This window comes from Aythya marila, assembly GCF_965140915.1.
Source record: "Aythya marila genome assembly, chromosome: 3".
In the NCBI taxonomy this organism is placed as follows: Eukaryota; Metazoa; Chordata; class Aves; order Anseriformes; family Anatidae; genus Aythya; species Aythya marila.
The window spans coordinates 45,365,470-45,388,494 of record NC_139044.1 but is presented as its reverse complement, the minus strand read 5'-3'; the positions used below and the strand labels follow the sequence as shown (position 1 = coordinate 45,388,494).

General features: G+C 37.2%; 1 protein-coding gene across 1 annotated transcript; it reads left to right on the top strand.

Annotated features, from left to right (window-relative positions):
• The first annotated feature begins 1,579 nt into the window (after positions 1-1,579).
• On the top strand, positions 1,580-20,360 carry CEP43 (centrosomal protein 43). The gene is made up of 12 exons (XM_082757313.1): positions 1,580-1,872; positions 8,214-8,267; positions 8,735-8,789; positions 9,835-9,923; positions 11,359-11,493; positions 12,240-12,323; positions 14,370-14,587; positions 17,205-17,314; positions 17,935-18,003; positions 18,733-18,772; positions 19,370-19,463; positions 19,943-20,360. Exons 1-12 carry the CDS (start codon positions 1,786-1,788, stop codon positions 20,015-20,017), a joined length of 1,110 nt encoding a protein of 369 aa, XP_082613439.1. The 5' UTR covers positions 1,580-1,785; the 3' UTR covers positions 20,018-20,360.
• Positions 20,361-23,025: the final 2,665 nt, after the last annotated feature.

Here is a 23,025-nt window from a genome sequence, read left to right as displayed (position 1 = left end):
GCCGTTTCTTAAGGCTTGTATGACTGATAGAAGAATGTCACCGTTATTTTGGTGGCTTTTTTTTTTTTTTTTTTGGTCTGTACTCTTCCCTTCTGATCCCTAGACAGAAACTCATTTGCCAGCTTAGACTCTTAGCATGCTGATCCCTTTGATTGGGCAGTACTGTGTGGATCACACTAGATGCTTTCATGGTTTCATTGAACCAAATAAACTTTCATTATGCCTTTTGGAAGACCTATGATACCACATACAGCAGAGATTTATAGCCTGAGATAGCATGGTTCTTTTGATCATAACATCATGAGAAAGTTCATGTGATAACTGAAAATAAGTTAATTGTATTTTATAAACACATCATTTGAATTGCAACTGGGAATTAAGAATGAAGCTTAGTTACTCATGGTCTTGTTTCAAGCCTGACATTGAATCTTATAGACTCTTGCCATTTAAATCAATAACAGTACATATTTATTACTGAAGTAGAGCCACTCAAAGAACCTTTTCATGTGTTTTTTTTTTTTTTTTTTTTTTTTTTTTTGATTCCATGTTTCTAAAGTCACACCTATAGACATAAAAGGACAACTAAAAAAGCCCAGTCTATTAAAAAAAAAAAAAAAAAAAAGTAATTTCTCCATTTACATTTATTTTGCAGCACATGATACGGTAAGATAGTCATTTTGTTTTTGTATGTAACTTACAAACAGAAAAACTCTGAGTCCCTTCTAAACTTTTCTATTCAATTTGAAGGTTTAATGGAGGAGTAAAAACGGTAAGTGTTGGCTTTATGTTTCCACACTTGTCTTGCTTCTGACAGGGTTTGAGAAATTAGATCTAAACTACTACTATTCTGCTTTAAAAAGCAGTGGTTTGGGTTTATTTTAACACATTTTTGCACTGCAACTCAAGACTGCCGAGACTGGCGCTGCTGAAGTCAGTCAATGTGAACAGGACAGTTGTAGGGGCACCTGTCCCCGGGGCTGTCTGCTATTTTTAGGGCACCACTGAGGAATTGGACAGAGTGAAGAGCATGCAGTGCCACCTACTGCACGTTTTCTGAAATTGTATCAGCTTCCAATGGTATTTTACTCCATCCACGAGGCAAATTTATTTACACTTTGGGTATAAGAAGCTTATGAAACTCTTTATTATGCATTTGAGTTCTTTTGAAGAAGATTCAGAGGAAGCTCAGCCTGGAAAAATTATAATAAAAAGGCAACACGCAGAGCTACGAATTAAACGTTACGACTCACAGACTTTATTTGTACACATAAAATCGCCTTGAAACCCCCACCGCCTCTGACGCTACCCTACACCTGCAGCATACCGCTGATAAAATTAGCGCCCTAGGCTGGCTTTTAACACTTGCGTGCCGGCTCCGAGAGGGAGCTGAGGGCGGGGGTGAGGGGCAGCCGCAGCGTGTGGGAAGCGCCGCGCTCAGCCCGCCTGGGTCCCGGCACCTCCTGAGGGAGCAGCCGTTACGGGGGCAGCCGTTACCGCCCCAGCCGTTACCGCCGCCCGCTTTGAACTTCCCGCCCGCCCCTCGCCGGCCGCGCTGCCCGTTCGCCGCCGCAGTTTCCGAGGCGCTGCGGCCGGAGGGGCTCGGGGCGGCCGCGGCCCCGCTGCGTCCCCCTTGGGGCTGCCGCCGAGGGCGGCCCCGTCCCGCCGCGCCTCCTTCCCCCCCGGGCCGGCCGCCGGCTCCAGCACCACCCCCGCGGCGGCGGAGGCGAATCTGCGGGCCGCGGGCCGCCGCTAGCGCGGTTTGGGCGGTTGTCAGGGAGAAGCAAGATGGCGGCGGCGGCGGAGGAGGACACGGAGCTGCGGGACCTGCTGGTGCAGACGCTGGAGAGCAGCGGGGTGCTCAACAAAATCAAGGTGGGAGCGGGGGGCGCCCCCGCCGCCCTGCTGATGGGGGCATGGGGGGGCTGCGGCCGGCTCTCGGCTCTACGGCCCCGCGGTGCCGCCGGCTCCCGCCGCGGAGCTCCCCGGCCGCTCGGCCCGCAGCCGGGGCCGGCCGGGAGGGGAGGCCCGGGGCCGCAGGAGCCTGCCCGGCCGCAGCAGGAGCCCGGCTCGGGAGGGGAGCTCACGGCCGCCGCCGCCGCGCGGAGCCGGGAGCCTGTGCCCTGTCGCGCTCGTGGTTACGGCGTGGCCGCAGGAGCTCTCTGGCTGATCTCCTGCTGCTGCCAAACCCGCTGGGAATCATCTGCCGCCGAGTTGTGTGGGATGGGGTCCAGAGGGTTTCTCTCAGCTTCATAGATCATAGAATCGTTAGGGTTGGAAAATACATCCAAGATCATCTGGTCCAAGCATCCCCCTACTACCAATGCCACCCACTAAACCATGTCCCTAAGCACCACATCCAACTTTTCCTTGAACGCCCCCAGGGATGGTGACTCCACCACCTACCTGGGCAACCCATTCCAATGCCTAACCACTCTTTCTGAGCAGCAATGTCTCTTCATTTCCAACCTAAATCTCTCCTAGCACAACTTGAGACCATTCCCTCTGGTTCTATAGCTAGTTATCTGTGAGAAGGGACCAAACCCTAGCTCCCCACAATTTTCTTTCTGGTACTTGTAGCAAAAAGCCACCATGGATAGCTTTAAGTGAGGGTCCTTGATGAGGGTCCTGTTTAAAGATAGCTCCCCCAACCCGTGCTCAAAAGGAACCATGGTAGCTGTGTCTTGGAGGTTTTCTAAAACTGGGAAGTGTCTGGGAGTGCTGTCTGCATATAGGGCATCAGTAACACTATGTTAAGAAACTTTGTTGAAGAACATTGTAGTGGGGTGTAGTGGGTTTCCAAGCCTGTAGCCTGGGCTTGCGTCAGTAACAATATGAAAACTGGTTCTTTGGATTCTTCTTCAAGTTAAAAGCTTCCATTAATAACTGGTGTATGCAGGTACTGAAGAATAAGAACTATTGAATCTCCTGCAAGCTCGAGGAGAGAAAAAGTTCAGGTATCAAATCAAAGGTCGTAGCATGTACCCTCAGAACTCTACTTCAAGCATTTCAAAAGGTGAAAGATCATTACAGGTATATCAGAAACATTTGAACAACTGAAATAGTTGATGGCAATGAGAGTATTGTTAGGTGTGTGTATGTGGTCCACTGAGTATTTGGCTAGTTGTCATACTTTTCAATACTTGATTATTAATTTTTTTTGCTCCTGCATTTCCAATGCATAATCACAGAACCACGGAATGATTTGGGTTGGAAGGGACCTTACAGATTGTCTAGCTCCAACCCCCTGCCACGTACAGGGACACCTCCCACCAGGCCAGGCTGCCCAAAGCCCCCTCCAGCCTAGCCTTGAACATTTCCAGGGATGGGGCATCCACAGCTTCTCTCTGGGCAACCTGTTCCCGTGCCTCACCACCCTCTTAGTGAAGGATTTCTTCCTAATTTCTAAACTAAACCTACCCCCTTTTAGTTTAAAGTCACCCTTTGGCCTATCACTATACTCCTGTAATGAGGTCCCTCCAATTTTACCATAGTCTCCCTTTAGGTACTGAAAGTCCTCCCTGGAGCTTTCTCTTCTCCAGGCTGAACAACCCCAATTCCCTCAACCTGTTGTTGTAGCCAGCCTTCTGATCATCCTCATGGCCCTCCTCTGGAGTCATCCTAATGCAACCATGTCCTTCTTGTTCTGGGGGCTCCAGAGCTGAATGTGGGGCTCCAGGTGGGGTCTCAGAAGAGCGAAGTAGAAGGGGACAATAACCTCCCTCAACTTGCTAGCTCATGTAACTCTGTTTTGAGTAGGGAGGGTTTTTTTGTCTAGATAGGTGCCAAAACAGGCCTGTTGGGCCACCTGTTAAATCTTTTGCATGGTGTTAATCAAATATAGCAATAATAAAATGCCAGTAACAACTTTTTATTTTTTTTAAAAAAGCATAAAAGCTTTTTTTTTTTTTTTTTTTAAAGCATAAGCCCATTAAGAAACTACAGCTCACATGCTCAGTATGACCTAATTCCTGCCTTTGTGCAGTATGCATGTTTTTGAACTGCTGGTGACAGCTTGAGTTTCATGTCAATATTTTATTATTGTAGTCTTCACTATTCTCTAATATTAAAAGTGTGTAGTATCCAATATGGTGTATGTTATCCTCCAGGCAAACTAGCAAATGATTTACAAAAATACAATCTGCCTCCTATTTGCCAGATTATCTCTCTCTTTAATACTGAGAGTTACTGTTTAATAATTGGTAGGCTTATGGTTAATGCTACTCATTGAGTGAATTTCTCTTCTTTTCTTAATTGTAAACCTTAATTGACATACTAGTTTGTTGGCTGTCTGTTGATTGATAGCATTAATGATTTAGAGAAGTTGTTCTGCTGGTACATGACAAAGAGCCCTTTGTCTTCCAGAAGAACTTACGGTGAACGAGTCTCCTGAAATGGTTAGTTTTTAGTTTAGGTTATACCATGCATTAAAAAAAAAAAAAAAGCCTTTTGTTAAACTAAATTAAACATAGTTGTTCTCTGTGGTATTTCTTTATCTACTGTATATATGTCAGTATGTTTTATTAGGTTGTAGAACTGAGAGACATCTAAATATTATTGAAACAATTGTTTATTTTAATACTTCAGGATGAGCACTGGCCATTTTTTCAAAACGGATGAGGCTAGAAAGCTAACTAAAAAATTTGAGCTCCACTGAAATAGATATATTAAACAGAAAGTTACATGACCGAAGTATAGCTGTGAGGTGTGAGGTACTACAGGTATAGGCAGCTTTGGAAGGATTAGAATAAAAATGGAGTGATTTCAGTGGGTAAAATGTATCAGGCTGTCAGTGTATTATACATTTGGGAACACATAATTACTGGGTAATTTTTAGCAAAGAACTGATGGTGCATTTGTTCTCTCATAAAACATGATTTTGTAATGAATTACAATCGATCAGTTTCCTATTTTGAATTAATTTGGGTACACATTGGTAAAGATGTAAAATATTTAGCTGGAAAAGAAAAAAAAAAAAACAAAACAGTTGTACGACCACTTGTGAAACTGTTCAGGGCTTGTCTATTTACATTAGGCTTTAAGCATTGGAGTATTTAATGAAGTCATATTGTGAAAACTGGGAAATGTGTAAATATGTTTGCCACTTGCAGTTGAGAATTTCCAGCCTTTTCTCTAAGCTGCAGTGTGTGTGCGTATATACACACAAACTGTGTACATATATATGCTGCCTATATACATGTATATAGCACTTAATGGACTGAATCTGATGAATAAGACTGCTTCCTAATGAATTCTGTAAACATATAAAATATAATTCTGGATATTTGTATTTCTGTGAAAATAATCACTGATACTGTAAACGTGATGCATGCTGTACAAATACAAATGATCATCTGTCTTGAGGAGCATGTGATTGTTCTTACAGAGAAGTTGTCATGAAATCACAGAGTCATAAACGGTTTGGGTTGGAAGGGGTCTGAAAGATCCTCTGTTTCCACTCCCCTTGCCATGGGTAGGGACACCTCTCACTAGGTCATAAGCTAAGGAAGAAAAGCCTTTATGCTGCTTATTGTATTGTTTTGTTATTTTGTTTTGGTGTGTACCTTTCAATCTCTTTCCTTCTGGAAAATTAAGTTTATGTCACCCGAGTTTTATAGCATCTCGGGAACTTGCTATTGCTAGAAATATGAGGGGAAAAAGCAATACAAATGTCATATGTTTGGTAATGCTTTGTTTTGCCAACTGACACTCTTCTTGCTATTTTGGTTCAAACCCTAGACAGTTGAGGTGCTGGCAGATACTGTGTTGTAAGATAGAATAAAAATACTTTTTTTTTTTTTTTTTAACGAGCTGTTGGGTAGGTCAGTTAAATTGTCATATTTGTTTTCTCATCTTCCTTCTAGTATTTTAAAAATACATTCCATGTGTTTTAAAAGCATAATGCTTTTAAATGTCTTTGAATTATTAACTGTCGTGGTCAGTACACTGCACACTACCATACACCTGTTTTGTGCCTGTTTTTCTTAAAGCAATTCATATCCAAAAATCACTTCATTTCTTTGACTCAATGGGTTTGTTTTTTTTTTTATGTAACATCTATTTCTTGTTTTTAGAGGTTAAATAAAATATGACCATTTATAATGATTTCAGATGAAATGAAATTCAACTTTTAAATATCAGTATGGTCCTCGTAACCTTGGGGATGTATCCTGCCTTCAGGAATATGAGAATGAGGACTGCATGTGACATCCAGAGTAAGCGCATGATAAACACAGGTTCACGTATTTAGGGTTTATGGCTCATAAGCTTTTACTGCTTCCTCTGTGGTATGGATTCTCCATCTTTCTTTTTCTACCATTCTTCATCTTTTCAGTTACACTGCCAGCAAGTTTATCTGGCTTAGCCAGGGAGGGCTGCTGTGTTGAAGGGTTTGCCACTTAAGCAGACAAAGAATAGTCATGGAAATTACTGGTCCCGCTTAGGGGTGAGGACCTCACAGACTTTGCAGCTGGGAAGTGACAGGACAGAGGTAATAAAGTTGCTTTTTCCAGTCTGGTCCCAGCTTTGGATATGGGCTGGTACAGGCTTTTAGCCTGGGGTGATCACTTCAGACAGCTTGATGTTTTGCCTGCTCTACAGAGGCAGATAACACTGTTTCTCCCAAGGTATGTGACAGCTATTTTGGAGTTAGGAAGTGGCGACAGTGAAAGTGAGGCAGGAGGGTGCTCACAGCAGCTAAATTTCATGTGTGCAAAAGGTTGTTTGAGCCTGTGCATCTGTGGAGTGATTTCACAGCACTGGAGCAGATGGCAGCAACACAGCACTGCACTTTGTCTGGAAGATCCATAAACAGTTATCTCAGTAGTAGTGCGTTCTTTTACCATGTGAAATCTTACGCTACAGTTATTCATTGCCCTAAGCATGTACTGAACTGTACCATGTTCTCATGAGTGCATTATTGTTAACAATGTTGAATGCAACCTTGCAGAAGGAGAGTTTTACACCTCCAGCAGGCTATTTGCAGACCTCTGAGGTGAATTTATTTATTTATTTATTTTTAATTAAAGCATAACATTAAATAAACATCTTTTTTTAGCAGTTGGTAAGAATGTAAAATGTAAAGTGATTTTGTAAGAATAGTATTAAATTTAATAGCTTCTAAGATTATTTGCTGATTGGATGCTGTACCTCAGCACATGGAAAAAAAAATGAATTGCTGTATATGACCATTGCATACAACTGATGAGCATTTTACTCTTCTTCTAATGAGAAATCTTTCACATTTTTTTTGCATGACTCTTTCCTTTAGAAAGGTGTCCAAAGGGAGTTACTTCTAAGTTGACTTTCCTTTCCTAATAAACATGAGAAAAACTAGGCACTCTTCAAAATGTTCTTAATTTTAGTTATGGAAATTGGTCTTTCTTTGCAAATCTTTCTTCTTTGCTCTTGACCAAAATGACATACAGAGTAACTCAGTCCTTTATATTTGATGCAGTGTAATCTACTGTCTGCTTAAAAATGTCTAATTAAGGGTTGATTAAAGTGGTAAACTACTTCATCAAATGTAATAATATATGTGTTTGTTTAGTATGTTTAGTGAAAGAAGCAGAGAAACTGCAGTGTTTAAAAAATAGACTTAAGCTTAAACATTCAAAGCCTTCTTTAGAAGAATTGTGATCCTTGACATCGCCTCAAAGTCAGGCAAAACCTCAGTACAGAAGTATTTGAATGGCTGGAATCATGTTCTTTTCCTTGAGAAATGTTGGTTATTTGTGTGTGATCTGACGAGAAATAATAGGAATTTGTATATTTTAACATTAACTTTTTAAAATGTATTATCATAAGCTATTTGTTTGTCTTTCCTGAAAGAATTGTAAATTAAGGGTAGGTGTTTCAAAGCTGCATGAAAAAGCTGGATTTCTAACTCTCAGATAAAGGTAACAGGAGGTAATACAGGTAATCTGGAATCTTTTTGAGCACAAAGAAATAATTCAGGAAGTCTTGTATCGAATCCTCCCCTCACATACACACACCCCATTGCTTCTCTGGAAACTTTCTCAAACTTTCTCACCCTCGAGTCACATTGCCTGCAATCTTAAGTGTCTTAATTGCACTGATGTAGAGTACAATCAATGCCAAGTTGCTTGAGGAGAAACAAATAGATGTTAAGATACTTGCCAGCTCTTTGCATTCTATTTGCATAGGGAAAACAGTGCTTGTGGAAATGCCATTCCTTTTTTTCTTTTATTTGGCAGGCAGAGTTGCGAGCAGCTGTTTTTTTGGCACTAGAAGAACAAGAGAAAGTGGAGGTAAGAGAATTTAAAAAAGTGTTTTCAGTTCAGCCTTCCTGACAGTTCTTAATGTAGTTCTGAATTAAAAATAATAGCTTTAATACATTATGTTTGCGAAATGTGTCAAGAGAAAATTATATATTATTGCATAAGAGCATAAAGGAAACAAAGCAGGGACCGTCAGGGTGTTTCCCAATATTTAGAAATAGGAATCGTCATATAGACTTTACTGTAAAACTATAGCTTTAAGTAATCGTCTCTGCTGCTTTTATATTGCTTCTGTCTAGTTGATCAGAATAACTTATAGATAGTAAAATCAAGAGATAGTAGAATCAACAGAAAGGTAGATTTTGGTACAGTGTATTACATGTGACAGGCATTACATGGAGTAGTATACACCAAAACAACCACTTGCTGTGATTTTTAAAACTTCTTAGAAGTACAAGGGTATTGTTAATTACCATTTGGTTTTTGCTTTTTGACAGAACAAAACACCTTTGGTAAATGAAAGCTTGAAAAATTTTTTGAGTACAAAAGATGGTAAGTTCTTTGATTACTATGCCTCTCAAAATAATAAAATAGTAAACAAAGGATTAAATCTTTTATTAGCAGTGCTATCTTGATGCTTTAAAGTATGTGTTTATTCCTGTGAGATAAATGTATTACTACTCCAAAATAGAATACAGTCTAGAATTTTTAATGTTGCTGAAGCTGTATTTTTAACTGAGGTGACCAAAGTTAATATTTCATGTTGAGTTGTGATTTTGCTATCTCAATAAAGCCCTTCTAGACAGTAAGCAATGAACACAGACTGTAGAGGTACAGTAGTGAATACATATAGGAGTGTTGAGGGATTTTTGAAACAGCAAGGAGGCCATGACTTGCTGCAGCTGAGCAAACCAAGCTACCAGGACGACTATGAGAAGTTCCCATGACAATGTTCCCACATCACCCGATTGAGGAATTTAAAAAATATTGTTGCCAGCAGCTGGCTTCAAGGACAAGATCTACATGACTGCTAATCACGAGGGGGTTGTTTTCTTGCAGGTGGGGTTGTTTTCTTGCAGTTGTTTGTCTGAGTGCTTTTTACCAATAATCTTGTGTGAGATACTATCCGCCCCTGTTAAGTTTGCTACAAAAGTCAGGCTATTCAGGTAATAAAGGGAGAGCGTGATCTGACCATACCGGTGTCTGTCGTGTTTTTGGCTGTTCTTCCTGCAACATAGGAGAGGAGCCAAAACAACGTTTTTAAAGCCACTGAACAGTTAAAAAAACAAAAAATAATCATTAAGGCTGAGTTTTGTAAGCTATCTCTATTTATGCTCCTGCAGTATTGCTGACTTCAAATAATTCAGATACAACGGCTGAGATAGAGATTAGGTAATTAGCACACAAATTATGAAGTGGATGCGATGTGAGTTTGTGTAGTCAACTGTGGGATGGTAGCTTGCTGAATGTCTAAATGATACCTGTAGAAGTGTTGATTCAACATAGATGTTCATCCTGAAGCCATATACGTGCTATATTTTTGAAGTAATAATTGTTGCTGTCTGGTGTATTTTTACCTTTCTCATTTACTTTTTAGGTCGCTTGGTTGCAGGTCTTGTTGCAGAATTTCTACGTTTTTTCAATCTTGATTTTACGCTGGCTGTTTTTCAGCCTGAATCAAGCACAGTAAGATATACTGTTTTTACTTGTACGATATGCTGATTGTTTGGAGTGCATGGCACTGAATGCAGAAGCTACGGTAGATTTGTTTAAGCCAATCGCTTGTGTTTAGTCTAAGAAATTTTTCATATTTAGTCTACAAAAGGTATGCGTTGCCATAGATTTCCCAGGAAAACATGCCAATAAGAATGATCCTTGCCTTTCAAAAGTCAATGCTTGGCAATATGTTAAGTTTAAGTTAAAAAAAAAAACAAAAACAAAAACTTTTGTGAAACCCTAGAAGAGTATATATGACAGAATACTGCAACATTTTTTGTCGGTAATCTCACAGTGTCATATTATTGACTTAATATTGTTACATGAAGGTTTAAGTAAAGTAAGTAATCTACTCTGAAAGAAATTTCACTGAAACAATGAACTTTTATGAAGTGATTGTTTTTAGGTTTTTGATATTGAGGTAGTTTTTCTGTTATGTTTATTTTGTTGTCTCTTCGTGATACAAACATTTTTGTAGTAAATTTTGGGTTTGAAACAGTTTGACTTAACTGAAGAATTTCTCTTTACATTTCAAATGCTTGTTTTTATTGTTATTTTCACTTTAAATAGTTAATTTATTTTTAAAAAATAAAATCCATTCATTGACTTCTTATTTGAACAGTGATTTTCTTTTTTTGTCATTTGAATTGGATACTGATTTAATTGTTTTAGGAAAAAAATACTGCGGAAATGCACTGAGTACAGTTTAAATCAACTGGTGTTATAATAAAAAATAATTTTGCTGTTTCTCAGAAGTCCATGTGTCTTCTTAGGGGCTTAACCATATAAAATCCTATACACTCTTGTTCTTTGCCAAATAATCTTTAGCTGTATTTATTACATTAGGACACATCTGTGCCAAGATTCAGATTCATGCTACCAAACAGAAACAGTCATGCTTTCTCTCATGCTGCTACTTGCTGTTGGGAGGAGTGCTTTGTTTGCAGCATGAAGGCATCTTATGCTCTTTGAAATGCTTTCTTTTTCTAACAAAAGCATCGTCTTCAGCTGTTGCAATGTTTTCTGAAACTTGGCCAAAGTTAAGCAAATTGGCCAAGACTGCTGTGTATAATGCTGAAAGGTTTTACTTTGCCTTCATGTACTAGTCCCTGTCTCTGAGCAGTGTATTGCATTGTCTTATACTCTGTGTTTCAGTGTGTTTCTGTATTTAAAACAACTTCAGATGGTCAGTGATAAATTCACATACAGATCAGAAGTAAATGATTTAAATAGGCTATCACTTTATTCTATGTGTAACAGGAAGTCTTAAATAATGACTGATTATTCAGATTATTGCTATTTTTTAAATAAGACCAACAAGCTTTAGGAGTTAATAGAAAATATATGTAGTGTTTTCAGACAGTTATTTCTGTGTTGTGAGTTACTTTTATTTTTTTTTCCCTAGTTAAATGGCCTGGATGGTCGAGAAAACTTAGCTCGAGATCTGGGAATTACAGAAGCAGAAGGTACTGTGGGTGGTCCCCTGTTGCTGGAGGTTGTTAAAAAATGTCAGCAGAAAAAGATTTCAGGCAGTGGAGAAGTAAGTAGTTATATGTAATTTCTTTTTTCATAATCCTTTATTTTCATTTCAGTTAAAAAAAAAAAAAAAAAGAAAAAAAAATTAAGAGCGCTTGGCTACCGTGAATTGTTTCAAGTCTTTACTATATGGTTAGTATAGAATGAGAAGCTTTCAACATAGCTTATTGCAGAAACACGACTACCACTATTCTGTTACTTCTAAACCACCCCTTAACTAATATTCCACAGCAACATACTAGCACAGAGCGAATCTGGAAAAATGATGCAAAACATTTTGCCACTTTTTTTCCTATTTCTTTTGTGGTTAGATAACATCTTTAGCTGTTATGTTTTTTTATTCTTGGTGTACTTCTAGACTTTTCAGGTCTTATTAAAATAAAAATTGGTTTTGCCAAAGCTTTATAGCTCTTTTTAAGACAAATACATAATTTTAAAAATAAATATATGGAAGTACTGAATTAGCTGATAGCAGTGAGAGTAATATTTTAATATAGTATAATAATAAGTTGTTAATTAAATGAATGAAATCCAACAAATAGCATTTTATTAGTGTCTGTAGTGATTGTGGTTTGAAAGAAAATCCTGTGTACCTGAGATGCAGTTGATACATTAACCAAAGCTTAAATTTAGAAGCAGTTGTCATAGACTTCCTAACATATCAGCGTAGTGTCACAACATGCTTACGATATGATGGTATTATGGCATGAACCAATATATTTGAGTAAGTATTTGTGTGAAACGTTTTAGATTGCTCCAGTTCTAAGTGACAGCCTGTGCTCCACATCAAAATCATCAGATGGAAGATCAAATACACACCCCATACCAAGTAAGGTAAGATTATTTAAATAGAATGACAAAGCTATACAGCATACAGGAGATGTGGAAGTTAGGACTCATGGAACTCCAGGTACAATTTCATTCACTTAAATGATCAGTGGATTTTTCTCCATTTCTCTCTACCACTAGTATTTTATTTCTGTGCTCAGATGCGTAAGATTTTGTAAATGGAAAGATTTTGGATTAGGTGGCTGAGCCGGTAAAATGCCCGAAAAGAGAGTATGTTAGCTAATGTTTTAGACATTTCTTTAGAGGAAGAAATAATATACAAGTTGTTTCTGAGCAGCAAGAAGAATGGATCAAGGCTTCTTACAGAGTAGGCCCTATATTTTGGCATGCAGCAGCAGCTGAGGTGGTGATCAGAACATTTTAATTTACATGCTTTTTCTAATGTGATGAGTTTCCAAGTAGAATATTAGTTCCAACAAGTTGGTATTTATGATTCTGCTTTTTATACCCATCTTCTTTTGCAAGTGCATCATAATTCCATTGAAGTGGGAGACAGACAAATGTGCTCAAAATGCTTTTCATATGTTCCAAAATCCTCGGTGAAAATATCTTCTCTCAGAAAGAGGCAACAGTTAGTTTCTGTATCAATATCTGGTTTAAAAACAAACAAACAAACAAAAAAACAGCAACAGCTCTTGTTTGGACAAGTTAACCTCTAAGAATAAGTAGTAGATATCTTAATGGGACTACAGTTCTTCAGTTTTCCTGGTTCTCTCACTCTTTGGCAGCGTAATGGAAGAATATTATGCCTGTGCACCATACTTGGGGTAAAAGTAATGCAGGAGGAAGAAATGTTAGCAAGTCCTGGCTGTAACAAGGTGAAAGTTAGCTGAACAATGTAGGTTTCCTGTTGGAAAATTGAAAATTTCTGGTGGATTTTCGGCAAATCTGAGCTGAATTGGCTCTGGTTGTGACTCAGCAGCCAATAGGTGTCATAGAAGGGATCGTGTAAGAAGAAACCAAGACCACAGCTCCTGGCAGCAGAAAGAATGACATTTGTTTAAGTGCAAGTGTGAAACCACATTCTGATTTATCTTATTAACAACATTAGACTGAAACCCAAAGTAGGCACGTTGCTCATTGAACCATTAGTCATGCTTAGCTTACCGCTACAATTTGAAAGTAGTTATTTCCCTTTAATAAAGCTTTAGGATATATGAATTCAAGCAAAGATCAACTGTTGTGCTCCCAGTTTTTCAGGTAAGATAGACGCAGCTCACTCCCTCAGGGCCCAAAAGAGAAAAGTGGCTGTAACTTCCCTTGTACTCTGATCAGGGTATTGCTAAACTCTTAATTTTCAGCAATTCCGTGTCTCAGGGACAGGGAATTAGAAAATTGTAACTACCACTTGCAGGTGTAAGTACTACTTCTTGTCCTGGAAGAACTGAGCTGCTGCCAGCAATCAAATGTGGTTCTGTGACTGAGGTAATATGATCTTGGTAGGCCTTTTTAAACTTCCATGGCCTGCGTTTTGAATTGACTACTTTAGCCATCTACATTTACTTATTTATTTTTAAGATGATATAATTTGCTTGAGTTTAATTTATTTTGAAGATGATAGCTTTAATTCAATGCATTTTTTATAAAGAAGTTGGAAAATAACACTAAGAAAGCTTCACTTAACTTTCACACTTCAAAAAAAAAAAAAAAGTATTCAAAGCTGGAACTTAAGAAGCAGCATGCGTGTAGATTGCCTTTTGTGATGAGTGACATCTTTCAAAATAAGTTGCTCTTATAATAGAGCTCATCTAGATAGAAAAGCTATGCAGAGGGTGGAACAAATTTTTTTAAAGGCAGCAATATTAAAAAAAAAAAAAAAAAGCACCACTGTCTAAAGTGGTAGAAACAGCTTTTTTCTGTTGTATGATTTCTGATGATTGCAGGGGAGTACTAATAAAATCAAAATAACCAATGTCGGTTGGTATATATTATGCAACTGCTTACAATATTTTAAGAAATAAGTTAGTATGTTTTTTTTTCAAGAGAAATTACTTTTCCTTTCTGTGAAGTCTGTTTTCTTTATCTTTCAAGGTTGCTGAAAGCACTCAAAGTGATACAAGTGTCTCATCAGGGGAAGCAAGCAAAAGAAGCATTCATTTCCTACCTAACGAAACAAAACTAGATCCTCAGTTGCAAAACAAAGACTTAAATACCAAAGAAAAAAGTGACCCAGGTATGGATGAAGATGATGTAGAGGGAGATTCTTTTTTTGACGATCCTATACCCAAACCAGAAAGAACTTACGGCTGGTAAGTGACTTGGACTCTCTACTTGATTTAGGTTTCTTGTGCTCAATATTCTTGAAGACCTTCAAGAGCTAGATGACGTTTGATTATTCATACTTTGTAAGTGCAAGTGTTCAGATCTGTTCTGAAGTATTTTTTTCTGAAATGCACAGTGTCAAGTGTGATCTCTTGAATGTACCTGAGAGAGAAACCTCTATCATTTTAAGGTGCATCAGTTAAGTTGTGTAATGTCCCCAGGCTATTACTTTGGTGGAATGAACACATGAGGTACAGACACCAGTGTTTCTTTCTGCAGCAGAGCTGCAGTTGTGACCAGCACTAAAAGACATCAACAATGAGAGGGATGGTGTTTTGGATATCTGTACAACTTCGCAAGGAGTACAAAAAATCTGGGGAATGTGTAAACAGTAAGCATAAGGAAAGCTTTTTCACAGCTGAGGATTTCCTCTTCACACTGCAGCACCTTTTGCGTGCAGATCTGTTTTCAGCAAATTGTTATTCTTCCTGCATATGTCAATTTTGCAGACCTTTATGAAGGGCATTTTTAATTGGTCTACCGTGGCTGTCTGATTACTGAAAAATACCTTTTGAAAGAATAGCTAGTGATTGAACTGTGCAACTGTTTTTTTTTGCTTGTTTTTTAATAAAACTACAGTTTATCTTTGCATTATCGCTGCAGAGTTGTGATTCTTTTGGAGCTTAGTTTAGCTAACTGTATTGAGAAGTGCTAAAGATTGTTTTATGGGGTTCTTTTGATGTGCTTCAGTAATTGGACAATTTTTCTAACAATTGGAGGATTGTCCTAGCATGGTAGGGGCTACCAGAAGAGGCTGTAGTAACATTTGCAAGTCTGTTTCACAGTAGCTCTCCTCAAGTTCACTTTTTCCCAGGCTACACTGATAGTGGGCAGAACAGTATAAACCTTTTTGTATTAGTGACACAGTGGATACTTACCCTTGAAACAGGATTGTTTGGGTACATCACAAAGTAATCATGCTAGGTAAGCTAGGTTTCTTTCCAAAAGATGAATGGACTGTTTGAGAAAGATTATTGATAATTCATTTTTAGTTAGAATAATAGAATATCCTGAGCAGAAAGGGCCCTGCAAGAATCATAAAGTCCAACTCCCATCTCCACACAGGACCACCCAAAAATAAGACCAGATGTCTGAGAGCATTGCCCAAACACTTCCTGAACTCCAGCAGGCTCGGTGCCATGCCCACTGCCGTGGGAAGCTTGTACCAGTGCCTGACCACCCTCTGGGGGCAGAACCTTTTCCTAACACCCAGCCTAACCCTCCCCTGTTGCATCCTTCTGCCATTCCCTTGGGCTGTGGATAATTGGATGTCTACAAAGAGCAGAATTGCTTTTTCTCAAAAAGCAGTGATTTTTTCTGTGGATAATACTGTGTGTTACAAATAACCCTATGATAGTAGTTCTTTTCTTATTGGAAATAGCAGGATTAAAATTGCATCTTTAGTGCATTTACTGTTCCATATTCAATAACATGGTTAAGTAGCTGTTAACCAAAACCTAACCTTTGTAGCATGTGGTTGCATTGCCATTAAACATGTTTAAATGATAATTTGTAATATTAAAAATCTAATAATTGAACTTAATCTTTAAACTGAACTATTAAAGGAATTCAGTCCTTCAGATATTGAACCAGAGATTGTTATTGAACTAAAAATAAAATAGGAATTACTGCAAATTATTATATTTGCAGGTCATGGTAGAAGTGTTTCTTAGGTTATTTGTTGATGCAGTGGCCAGGTGGTAGAAGCACAACAGACTGAACATCTTCTGGGTAATACCCATTTCTCATTCAAGCATTTTCATATCACAGGGCAAATTAACTCTGTGGGTATCTTTCTTTAATGCCTACTAAAAAGAACCATACAAGAAAAAAGACTCTTAATTATTGATTAAAATAAGTATTTTCTTAGTGGAGAAACTTCCTACAGAAAAAACGATTTTCAAATTACATCTGTAGTAGAGTCACGGTCTACTGACTAATTTTCACTCACCCTCAGTCCCTGACCTGTTGTTCAAAATTTAAGTGGTAAAATATATGGTATTTTGGTTGTCTAGGTATAATGAACAATTTAAATGATGTTCATTCTTAATAGGAATACAGTCAGAATAAGAGTTCCGGTAATATTAAATGTGAAAATATTGATCTCATTTTTAATAATAGTCTTTCTTTATTTGTAAGAACTATTTGAACTTTGCACTTCGAATATATGAATGGAATGTGTAATAACCAAGTAAGCTTTAACTGACGGTGATGAGATCCATCATGCCGTAACAGAGGGTTTTCATTCTGTGGACTGATTGCTGTTGGGATTAATAGTTTTATTAGACCTAATCTTTTAATTGTAAAACAAGCTGATTTAAATACTGATTTACATTTGAATCTTTCTTCTTTTGGCTGTGTTTGTCCATGGGGATAATAAAAGGCTCCTTGATAAAAAAAAAAAAAAATATATATAAATGATGATGCTGATATAGGTGCAGGAGGTCTGTCTGTGATGAAAGAAATCAGAAGTCTTTGCATGGAGAATGTCTCCGTAGGCATTTTGCAGCACTCCGGAATACTTGTTTATTTGGTTTGTTTTAGGAAAACTGAATCCAATAAAGCAGGAGGTCTAGCATCCCTTTCTGATGCACCGCCTCTGAAAAGTGGGTTAAGTTCCCTGACTGGTGCACCTTTGCTAAAGGAGCCTGATGGTAAGCGTATGTGGTTTTGTGTTTTGTTGAATGTAGGAGATATTTCCCATAACACAATGAAGGTCTGTACATTCAGATACAAATATGATGTAAGTTGACTTTGTGGCCCCCTGCTGGCTGTAACATGCTTTACAGTCATGCTTATTTCACTGAGTGATGGCATACTGTTTATGTAATGCACCCCAGTGGTAGCATAATAGAGCAAAATTTTTCCTACAGTCCTTTTTTTTTTGTGTGTAAAACAGTTTTCAGGAGTATAAAATCCTATGGTTCGTTTTTAACTGAAACTACTTGGGTCCTTTCTACTGCTGTTATTTGCGCAAGTTCCTTGGAGACACTTAAGGATATTTGTAAAACCTGCTCCTGAATATTGGGATATTGTCTGTGTTTCTTGCTCATGTCTTTAAATGTTAGCACAGTTCAAACCTGAAAATTGAATGCAATATTGTCATGCTATATATATTTTTATATATACATATACATATATATATATATATAAAAATTATATAAGGTTATTATAAAAGACCACTTTCTATAAATGGTTGATGGGTATGTTTAAGTGGGAATTTATTAGAGTCACAAGCCAAATTTCTGTTATAAATGGTTTGGTTTTCTTACAGATTTGAATAGAAATTCCGTTTTGAAAGACCTGCGGTTGGTGAATGCAAAACTGGGATCTTTAGAATTAGGCAAGTAGAAGCAACACGAGCTCTGATATTTCAAACCCTAAGTTCTGGCACAGCTTTATAGAGGAATCTGAGAAGCTGAAAAATACATATTGAACTACGATTTTCAGCTTCTGTTATTCTGTTGAACACCATTGTGAGACTTGCTGGAATTAGGAGCAAGATCCCATATGAAGGAATACAGAGAAGTGAGAACCTGAGTTTTGTGTGCAAATCAGTGTTTCACCCATGCAGCAAAAATTTGATTCATTCCACGCATACATTTTCTAATATCAAGTGTCTCTGTTTCTAATAAAATAAGGATTTTACATCTGTTTAAAAAAAAAAAAAAAAATAACCAGACAAGTCTTGCTGTTTTTCAGTGGCATATTTACTTGCCCTCCACACCTTTTGAAAATTGTCCTGAAGGCTTTAGCAGCAGCAATTAGATGTGATGCGAGAAATATCAGTTGTCTCCAAATACAGCTGCTAAGTGTTTAAATTTTGTCTTCAGCAACACTGACAATATTCTGGAAGTTTGTATCTGATTTCAAAGCATTATTTCAGTGTGAAAGAGATTGAGATTAATCACAAACATAAACTCGGCTTCTCGTCCTAATCTGCCTAAGTAGTTTGATCTGTTCCCACTATTGCTGTCCATAAAAGTATGTGTCTCAGTGCAGGAATAGATTCTTCTCTTGCATTTTATGAAAAAAAAACTCATTTGATTAATACCATTTAAAAATTCTATAGGAAACGGAGATGACGATGAGTATGCTGATGACTTCAACAGGTAAGAAATGTTATTGCAGTAACTTAATATTTCAAACATTATAAACATATATATATCTATTGATATATTTACATTATTTCCATAATATTTCAGCCAGTCATGATTGCTGGACTCTGCTAGTATCTCTGAACTCCTTTAAATTTCAATTAAAAATAAACTTAAAAGCCAGATGCTAACTTTAAGATGCTCTCTAACTTCAAGTTGCTTTTTTAATGGAAGTTCTTTTCTTGAACTGTGTACTTGACAATGTTTTAACATTTTAACTAATGATATTAGGGAATTAATAGGGTCAATGCTGAATTATTCCAGTATAAAATAAAGCTTTATGAATAGTCAGTAATAAATATTTAAGAGCTTCATCCTTCTAATGCAAAGATATTAGTGTTGTAAACTGCAGGATTACAGGCTTAAGCCAGTATTTATCATGGCTTCATCTAGGTAGAAGGACTCTGATTATTACTTTTTTTTTTTTAATAATTTCATATTTAACTTGCTAAGGAGTGAAATCAAAATCAAATGTCAAGTATAAATTATATGAAGATGAATGTAATGCTTGGATGTTTGAAAAGAAAGTTTTAATTATGGTTTTCTTTCTAGTACTAGCCATCGCTCAGAGAAAAGTGATATCAGTATTGGCGAAGAAATAGATGAAATTTCTGTTGAAACAGAAGACTTGAATGCCAGTGATAAAGTATGATTCTTTTAAATTTTTTCTTCTTTATACTCTTCTCATCTTGTGTTTTTAATTTTTAATCCCTTGTGAAAGAATGTACTGTTACATATTCCAAAGTTATGTGTTGAAGTTGTATAATCTATTATACTCTGTATTTTTATACCTAGTATCATGTTATATATACCTAGTATCATGTTAGATACTATACTGATTTAAAAACAAACAAACCAAAAAAAAAAAAAAGCAACAACAAAATTGTTCAGTAGTACAACCCACTCTATTTCAAGGCAAGTAAAATGGATTTGAGACTGAGTTAGTATCCAGCAAAGGAATGCATTATCCCTTTATCTCAGGATCTATCTAAGCACCTCCTGGTGTTAAAGTCCCAGTGAAAGAGCTTGAGGCCAAGAGGATGGGGTGAAATATGAAGGACTATATGAAATAATGCTTGTTTTTTTCTGTGCTTTCTGAGTTTGTGATTTCATTGATTTTTCTAGCTTGAAGACATCACACAAGACCACACCATTTCTCAGTTAAGTGATGTTGCAGATTATCTAGAAGATGTGGCATAGAACTGAACAGCAAAAACGTTTCATTGTGCTGGACTAGAAGACTGCTGTGGACTGTTAATTTCAGACAATCACTTTTGCTGGAATGTCCACTCCCTATTTGTGCCTTGTTTCAAAAAAACTGTAGGTGGAGAGGGCTTTTAAATATTCTTAACCAGAACTAAATGAAACTGTGTTCCTGTTTGAGTCTGATATTAGAATTATTTTCTTCATTTGGTTCAGCCAAATCTATTACAACAGGAGTTGGATTTTCCAAGCAGAATGTCCATTGCTGGCAATGGGCATAATAAAAAGCAATGCATCAGAGAACATCTACACAGAGGCATATGGCTTTATAATGAATTTTTTTTTTAGAGATAACCAAAGCAAGAACCTTCAGAGGTAGTGCTTCAAACTTCTCGTAGTTTTTAACACAGTTTTTTCGAGTCAGCATGTCATATACTTACAGTAAATCTAGCCACAATACCTAGTTGCTCCAGACTTACTTGAAACTACAGTTTTTCAGACTTCTCTGAAAGTCAGACTTCTTTTTAAAGTCATATCAAGTTAAGCATATCTGAACTCTCAAATCTAAATTTAGCTAAATTTAGTACTAATCTGAACTCCAAATATTCTTGTTTAGATACGTTTGTCAGACCATTGATGGCAAGACCTAAGCTGTTATGTATGATAATTTCATTGATGTTACTGGTTGTTAAATCATGAAAAGTAATTCTGGAAGGATCCACAAATCATTAACTAAATCTTCCTGATTTTTTTTTTTTTGTTGTGTTTTTAATAGTGTGGTAATGATTTGTGGAGCTTTTGTTATTGAGGGCTCTTCCTTTGCTGTAAGCACACTTTCATTCTTGAAAATCCTTGTACGAAAACGAGCGAGCGCCAAAAAGTGAAACCACTAACTGTCTGTTTTTCAGATTCTAACTGCTGTACGGAAGTAAATCCAAAAAATTAAAAATACGATACCGAAGATGTTATTGACACTAAGTTCTAGCTAAGAGCAAATTTCTGTATTTTCATTGTAGTTTTGCAAAACAGGGTCAGTAATGGAAACATTGACAGTTCCTTAATGATACTATTGTGCACGGCGCTGCTATAATATATAGGTCATGGACATTTAAAATACTGAAACTAGACTTCGAAATGTGCACTTTCTGAACATTGTGAACACGTTTGGAAAATATACATGTACATGAATATAAATAACTTAATCATTTTTTTTAGACTTTATAATTTTTTTTTAATTTTTTATTTTTCAGGAAAACCATTGGCCTCTCATCAATGGCCACCTCAGAAGTAGCATGCTAAACTAAAGCCATTGGTTAAGCATATAGAGCTGCTACTAGCTTTGGATGCTGACTTGGATCTTTCTTGCACTGGGCCAGCAGGCATGGAGCAGTGCTGGAAAGTTAGGCTTGTACAGTACATAAATAATGAGAGGAGGGGGAAAAAGTGTGCCTTTTATTTATGTGCACCCCAAAATAAGCCAGCAAAAAGCATCAGAATATTTAGTCACCATGTTAACTTCTAACTTTGTGCCATGTTGTAGCAGCTGAAGAGAATTTTTTTTTAACCCCAAAAAATCGATGTGCCATAGACTCATAGACTTCAAATTAAAGCGATGTTGTAAAAAATGATACACCCTGTGTAAAATTTACTTAAACTTTGGGGGAACCTGTGCCTCAAGATACTACATGTAAAAAGGTCGTTTCTGTTTGATCTTTTTTTAAGGGAAGTAACAGCATGTCTGAAGGATGTAAAATTCCACTTGAACACTTGGGAACAATTGATTTCTGGCATTCATTTTTAAGGTATATGAAATAATGTAGAGACAGTGCTATTTGTGTTTTAACATGTCTTGGGAAACCATGATACTGTTGCCTGTTAGCTGTAGGATATCTAGCAGTTTGTCATACCAAAAGAAGCTAAAATTTTATTAAATGATTTCTAATTGCAATTGAAGATGTGGCCTTTAAATAACTGATTAATATTTTAAATGTTAACATGACTTTTGTTAACAGTGTGGTGTTCTCTTACCTTGGGAGCTAATTGGAGACCTTGCACTTTGGCTCTCAATTAGGGAATGCCAAAAGGTGGTACGTCTCTGTGCTGTTCCTCCTGTGGGATTTTACTGAATTGTGTATAATACTTCAAGTTGCAAAATAAAGCTGTTGTGCTGGCTAAGTTGTATTTTTGAGACTTCCTGAATCAAAAATGTTAATGTTTAGGAAATTTGGGAAGCCCTGTGATTTTGGATGTTTTCTGGAAGATTTTTTCTTCTTCTCAGAGTCAGTGTAGACTGCAGTTGAGAATGTATATGTGTGCTGGGGTTTCAAGCCCAAACTATCCTGCAAATCCCTCATGGTGATTCATAAAGTCTGATTAACACCAGACTGCATAGGGTTATTGGGTATCAGTCTGAATTGTCAGATGGTTTATGATTCAGCGGGGGACAGGGGAGCAGAAAATACAATCTAGATCAACAACATTTCATATTATTTACCATTATTAGTTCAACTAAGTTTCTTAATAGTAACTGACAAACTACATCTGTTCAGAAGCGCACACTCTAAAACACTCATACCTGGTAATTTCTGTAACTAATCCTAGGATTTCCAGGAGTATAAAAAAAAAAAAACTCAGGCCTAAGCTATAGTTGACAGTCCCATATCATTTATATGACTGTGCTGTTGCTGACAGAATATTAAATAAAAAAAAAAAAGAGAGAGAGAACCTATGTCTGCTGTGCCTGTCTCAGTTTTTTGCAGTGCAGTAATGTGTTCCACTTCATTTTTTTATTATTATTATTTTTAAGCAAATTAAAAACTGCAGTGCATCTGACCAAATATTTCCTCATAAATGACTGTTTCCCCTTAGCTGTGGGCTGTTTGGGCAATATAGTTCTTATTTAGGCTATATATATAGCTGTTCAGAAAACATTATTGGGATCATACTTCTGTTACTGACAGGTGAATTGGGTGCTGATGATAAATGAGGTTTTTCTTCTTTGTTTG